This window comes from Durio zibethinus, unplaced genomic scaffold (genome assembly GCF_047325235.1).
Source record: "Durio zibethinus cultivar Kanyao isolate XHJ-2024 unplaced genomic scaffold, ASM4732523v1 HiC_scaffold_207, whole genome shotgun sequence".
Lineage (NCBI taxonomy): Eukaryota > Viridiplantae > Streptophyta > Magnoliopsida > Malvales > Malvaceae > Durio > Durio zibethinus.
The window spans coordinates 18,161-25,514 of record NW_028322830.1 but is presented as its reverse complement, the minus strand read 5'-3'; the positions used below and the strand labels follow the sequence as shown (position 1 = coordinate 25,514).

Genomic DNA, 7,354 nt, shown 5'->3' with positions numbered 1-7,354 from the left:
CCGTACCATGATGTATCTAATATAGTAGTAATTAGCGAAACAAGAATACTTGTACAAATCAACGAAGTAAGGCCATTCCCAATGGTCCACAGATTAAAATTTTTATAATATTCTGAACCATTCATGAACATCACAGCAAATAGGATTAAAACATTTATGGCTCCCACATAAATAAGAAGCTGGGCAGCAGCTACAAAATGAGAATTTGAGAGAATATAGAATAAGGATATACAAACAAGAACCAATCCCAATGAAAAGGCAGAAAAAATTGGATTGGTAAGTAATACCACTCCCAGGCCCCCTAATATAAGACCCGATCCCAGAAAAACTAAAAGAAAATCGTGTATTGGTCCAGGCAAATCCATTATATGTAAAATAAGAGATAAATAAATCGAAATGCTTTTCATGATCTTATTGACCCGACCAGGAATTTTTTTTTTATGATACGTTCCTAATTGAATAAAATCCTAATCTATTAGGTGTGAATTGATCTAAGTACAATTATTGTTTCGTTTTTAATTCTTTTTTTTTGTTCGGTTCGAAAGGGTATTTTGTTTTTTGAAACTATATATTTCGAAATAATTACGAATATATTAATAGATTTTCAAGAAAAATGAATTCGAAATTCTTATCAACCAGTTAATTTGTAATTGAATTTTTATTTATTGACCAAACAAAGAGTAAAGGCCTCATTCTTTTAAGTCAAACCAAATATTCTTTTAACTTAAACCAAAACGGAACCTTAAAAGAATTGGAAATTTCTCTTTAATAGAATAGGAGGTTTACTTACTCAGTTTTTCTTTGAGGCGAATTCAAAATTGTTCGAATTGTATAATCGTCAATTACTGACATTGGTAAACGGCCCAAAGCAATTTGATTATAATTCAATTCGTGACGGTCGTAAGTAGAAAGTTCATATTCTTCAGTCATTGATAAACAATTTGTTGGACAATACTCAACGCAGTTACCACAAAATATACAAATTCCGAAATCAATACTGTAATTAAGCAATCGTTTTTTTCTAATATCCGTTTCAAATTTCCAATCAACAACAGGCAGATCTATAGGGCATACACGAACACATACTTCACAAGCAATGCATTTATCAAATTCAAAATGGATTCGCCCACGGAAACGCTCTGATGCGATTAATTTTTCATAAGGGTATTGAATAGTTACAGGTAAACGATTTGCGTGGGATAAGGTAATCATGAAACCTTGACCAATGTACCTTGCTGCTCGGACTGTTTGGTGGCCATAATTCATGAACCCAGTTACCATAGGGAACATATCGTGAATATCTATGAATAATTTTATGTTTGTTTCTTTCTCTTGTTTGAACCAAGTCATGAATCTCGTATTCTTTTTTTCTTTACAGTGAAAGAAGTTGGAAAGAAGTTGTTAATAATAGATTACCGAGAGAAATGGGTAAAAGAAATTTCCATCCAAGATTTAATAATTGGTCCATTCTTAACCTAGGTAAAGTCCATCTTGTTGCGATAGAAATAAACAAAAACAAATAAGTTTTAGCTAATGTAATAAAGATACCAATTGTCGTTCCAAAGATTCCATTCATTTTATTTATTTCAAATAGCTCAGGGACGAATACGTACGGAATGGAAATATTCCAACCCCCCAAGTAAAGAACTGTTACAAATAAGGAAGAAAGTAATAGATTTAGATAGGAAGCAACATAAAATAAACCAAATTTGATACCCGAATATTCGGTTTGATACCCTGCTACTAATTCTTCCTCGGCTTCTGGTAAATCAAAAGGTAATCTCTCACATTCTGCTAGAGAAGAAATTAGAAAAACGATAAACCCTATTGGCTGACGCCACAAATTCCATCCCCAAACCCCATATTTTGATTGCGCCTCAACTATATCAACTGTACTTGAGCTGTTAGATAATTATAGTCGATGATAACATCACTGTTCCCATCGCTAGTCCAAAACCGTACATGAGGTTTTCAACTCATACGGCTCCTCGTGGGTCACAAATAAATTTAAGGACCGAATCAGTATTATTTCTCTTCGTATGGTTGTAGAATAGATAGAGAAAAAATGGATTGGAAGGTCCAAAATTATACCAATGGAATTCTGTCTGCTATATTATGAAGAATAAAAAAAGTGCTTCTGAATTGATCTCGCCCGTTACTAATTTCAATTTTTATTTGTTGAGTAATAACTTAAGCCTTCAATAAAATACTTCTTGTAGAAATATCAATAGATATTTCAACCCATTGTTTTCGATTACGAAAAAAATTAAATATTACATTAGCTCATAAATCATGACACAGATTATATCTCTCTATATATATGAAAGAAAGAATAAAAAAAAAAAAAATATTTATTTTTTATTCTTTCTTTTTCGTTCCTATTCTTCTTTCTGATCTGAGAAAATTACGAATGGGGGCTTAAACTAAAAAATAGTAAAGGATTATTTCGTTCCTGATAGTCATTACTTTAATCGGTGGATAGGAGCATACTCTGGACCGGAATCGTGGGTAGTACTGCCTACTCATTTCTACTAATTTAAAGCCCCAATTAGTATTCTTTTTATGTTATCCAGAAATATCCTTTTTATATAATTTACATAATCTCCATTACTAATCCTTTGTGTATTTTGGTGTTCCTAACCATCCACTCATTTTTTTGTTCAATCCCCCGTTTGGTTTGGCAATACATGTATGGGAATCTATACAAAGGATAGCCAAAACTCTATACGGTTGATCTTTTGAGCCCGCTTCAAGCTAGATTGACTAATCAACCCGTCTTGGGGTAAAGACTTCTTCCACTTATGTTTTCTTCCACTTAACTCTTGTACATAGGAAATGAGATTAAATTTTTTTTTGTTTAATTTACTGCGAATTTATAAGCTGCTTTCTTTCACTCATATATAACTATCTAATTTAGTTTATCAACCTGAAGGATAATAAAATAACGAAGATATCTATTCAATCCATTCAGCTTATTTTATAGAACGAAAGGAATAGGGAAAAGAAAAGTTTATATTTCAACGAATCGCACGTAGAGATATTGATAAAACACATAGAGTTAATGGTATTTCATAACTAATCGATTGAGCAGCAGCTCGCAGACCACCTAAAAAGGAATATTTATTATTTGATCCGTATCCTGACATAAGAAGTCCAACAGGAGCAATACTTGAAATGGCAATCCATAAAAAAATACCGATATTGAGATCGGCTAAAATAAGGCGAGAGCTAAAAGGAATTACTGAAAAACTTAGTAAAATGGATATGACTGCTATAGACGGTCCAATACGGAATAAACGAGTATTTCCTCTAGATGGAAGAATATTCTCTTTGAAAAGCAGTTTTGTTCCATCTGCTAGAGCTTGAAGAATTCCCAAAGGGCCGGCGTATTCAGGCCCAATACGTTGTTGTATTCCTGCAGATATTTCTCTTTCTAACCATACAATTACTAGTACACCTATTGTGATTCCCAATACAAGAGTCAAAATAGGGACAAACATCCATATGATCCCATAGACCTCTTTTAAGGATTCCAATCTGTAAAAGGAATTGATATCTTCTACTTCTGTTGTATAAATTATCATTTCAACGATCAACTTCTCCCATAATGATATCTATGCTACCTAGTATCGTCATAATATCAGCCAATTTCATTCTTTTAACTAACTGAGGAAGAATTTGCAAATTGATAAAACCCGGCGGGCGAATTTTCCATCTCCAAGGAAAACCACTTTGATCTCCTATCAGAAAAATTCCTAATTCTCCCTTTGGGGCTTCCATTCTCGCATAAAGTTCTTGTCTCGGTAATTCAAATGTAGGAGAAGGTTTTTTACTAATGAATCGATATTCAAAATCATTCCATTCTGGATCCCTTTCTCGATCAAAACATCGGATTTCTAAATTCTCATAGGGACCCCCCGGAATTCCTTCCAGGGCCTGTTGAATTATTTTTATGGATTCCGTCATTTCACTGATTCGGACTAAATAACGAGCTAATGAATCTCCTTCTTTTTGCCACTGGATTTCCCAATCAAATTCGTCGTAACACTCATAATGATCAACTTTACGAAGATCCCATTTGATTCCAGAGGCTCGTAGCATTGGGCCGGATAGACCCCAATTTATTGCTTCTTCTCCACCAATAACCCCTACCCCTTCAACTCGTTCTAAAAAAATAGGATTTCGCGTAATAAGTTTTTGATATTCAACAATTCCTGTTAAAAAATAATCACAGAAATCCAAACATTTATCTATCCAGCCATAGGGTAGATCGGCCGCTACTCCTCCGATACGAAAATAATTATGCATCATTCTCATACCGGTGGCAGCTTCGAATAGATCATATACTAATTCTCTTTCTCTGAAAATATAGAAAAAGGGGGTCTGTGCACCAATATCGGCCATAAAAGGTCCAAGCCATAATAGATGAGAAGCTATACGACTCAACTCCAACATAATTACTCTGATATAGCTGGCTCTTTTAGGGACTTGAATATTGCCCAATTGTTCTGGTCCATTTACGGTTATTGCTTCCGTGAACATAGTGGCTAAATAATCCCAACGTGTTACATAAGGCAAATATTGTATAATTGTTCGGTTTTCCGCAATTTTTTCCATTCCTCTGTGTAAATAACCTAATATTGGTTCACAGTCAACAACATCTTCACCATCTAGAGTAACGATGAGACGAAGAACACCGTGCATTGATGGGTGGTGAGGTCCCATATTGACTATCATAAGGTCTTTTTCTGTAGCTGATAGATTCATAAGTTTTTCCTCGATTCATTCTTACATGAATTGTTGAAAACGAAAAGAAGTACATCAAAATGAAAAATATAATAAATCGACTAATTCAATCAAATTAACGATTTTTTGATTCCCGAATATCCAACTCACTAATTAATTCTTTATAACGTATGTTATTTTTCTTTGATAAATAAGACAGAAGCCGTTGACGTTTTCCTAGAATTTTACGTAGACCTCTCTGAGATAAATAGTCTTTTTTGTGCAATTCCAAATGTGAAGTAAGTCTTCGTATCTTATTGGTGAAACTGACTATTTGAAATTCAACGGACCCCTTGTTTTCTTCTTCTTTTTTTTCTTGAAAAATAACTGAGATGAATGAATTTTTTACCATAAAACAAAAATTTCTCTCCCCCTTTTTTTGAATGTGAATTTTACTGATCAGTAATAATAATAATACCATTCATTTTAATATGCACAATGATTTTAAGTTCGTTATGAACTTTATAATTTTTTCAAATAAAATTAATCAATCCGGTTTTCAATCATAATATATGGAAAAATGTACCATTGACGAATTTTCAAACGCGGATACATATGTATCCTTACCATACTGAAACGACTGCCATTATTACTATTAAACCAATAGCGATTCATACAAGCTAAATCTTCTAATCGATAATTGGGCCAAAGAAAGAACTTTAATTTAATTAGTTTCTTTTTATCACTATCAAGATGTTTGTTTTTATTCAAAACTTGACCACAGTTTTTTACATTATTTAAAAATACTGGATTTCTATGCATACCATTTTTATCCCTTGAATTGAAAGAAATTCGAATTCGCAATTCTCTCCGGTGGTTAGGGGATAAAATATTTTCAGGAATAAACAAATCATAATGATTTTTGTCTTTATTTTCAGTCATTTTTTGATGTCTTGCAATGGATTCATCAAAATTATTTTTTTCAATATAGTTTTTTTTTTTGCGTCTTTTTTTTTTTTTGCGTCTTTGATTAATTTCATGTTTATTTTTATGAACCAATGAAATACTTATAGTTTGATATAGAATAAATTGTCCATCAATTTCTACATACCGGCGAATTGGTTCGATAATCAATACTCCTTTTTTGAGTAGGTATTGATAAGTTAAAAGTAACTTATCCGCCGAATCCATCAAAATATCCAGATTCGTTCCTCCTCTTCTAACAGAGTATAGAAAAGTTTCATTCATATTTATCAGGCCAAGAATGAAAGAATATGCTTTGATATTTTTGATTATTTTTTCATCGAAAGAATCAGCATCCCATCCGAATTGAAAATACAAATACTTTTGTAGGAATAAACGAGCTTCTCTCTTGCTCTCGTCTTCCTTTCTATGTTTTTTTGATTTACCAGAATCTTCTTCAACATCTTTTTCTTGATTGTCTGATTTACCTTTTTCTTGATCTGATTTACCTTTTTCTTGATTGGATGATTTACCTTTTTCTTGATTGGATGATTTACCTTTTTCTTGATTGTATGATTTACCTTTTTCTTGATTGGATGATTTACCATAATCTTCTTCAACATCTTTTTCTTGATTGTATGATTTACCTTTTTCTTGATTGGATGATTTACCATAATCTTCTTCAACATCTTTTTCTTGATTGTATGATTTACCTTTTTCTTCATTGTATGATTTACCATAATCTTCTTCAACATCTTTTTCTTGATTGTATGATTTACCTTTTTCTTCATTGTATGATTTACCATAATCTTCTTCAACATCTTTTTCTTGATTGTATGATTTACCTTTTTCTTGATTGGATGATTTACCTTTTTCTTGATTGGATGATTTACCATAATCTTCTTCAACATCTTTTTCTTGATTGTATGATTTACCTTTTTCTTGATTGGATGATTTACCTTTTTCTTGATTGGATGATTTACCATAATCTTCTTCAACATCTTTTTCTTGATTTGAGAGAACGGATCTAAATTTTCTTTTTTTTTTTGCATCTGATACAAGATCCTCTTTTTTTCCATTAAAATTAAAATTGAAAAGAAGTAGTTTTATTGGTATGATCCATGGTTCAACCTTATATGCATTATATAGTAGCACAAATTCTGGGAAGAACCAAAGTTCCAGATTCGATATTTGATAATTATTAAAATTATTAATCACAGTCTTAATATTTTTCTTACTCTTGGTACTGGTTTTCTTACTCTTGGTACTGGTCTTCTTACTCTTGGTACTGGTATCGACCCAGGACTCAATATCGGTCTTATTTCTAAGACAAAAATTAAGAATTCTCCAATTAAAAAATTTTCTATGCGAAAATTTCCCCGTTTTCCCCGTTTTCCCCGTTAGATAATTATGGATAGGAATATCCCCCAATATATCAAAAAATTTTCGTTTATCCATGTTGTAATTATAAGGAATCTCTTCCCTCTTATTTACTTGTAATGGTGATCCATAAGTATATGAGTCCCTCATATCTTGATATATAATAAATATATATGATAATAAATTATATCTATAGTGTTTTTTAAAATTATCTTTTTTATATTTTTGTTCTTGATTCCGTTTTTGTTCTTGATTCAGTTTATATTCTTGATTCAGTAATGAATTC

General features: G+C 31.9%; 1 protein-coding gene across 1 annotated transcript; it reads right to left on the bottom strand.

Moving 5' to 3' along the window:
* Positions 1-534: 534 nt before the first annotated feature.
* Positions 535-4,963, bottom strand: LOC149509276 (NAD(P)H-quinone oxidoreductase subunit H, chloroplastic). Its single transcript, XM_089757752.1, has 2 exons — positions 3,032-4,963; positions 535-1,911 (listed from the first exon to the last, which is right to left on the bottom strand). The coding sequence occupies exon 1, from the start codon at positions 4,765-4,767 to the stop codon at positions 3,586-3,588; it is 1,182 nt and encodes a 393-aa protein (XP_089613878.1). The 5' UTR covers positions 4,768-4,963; the 3' UTR covers positions 535-1,911; positions 3,032-3,585.
* Positions 4,964-7,354: the final 2,391 nt, after the last annotated feature.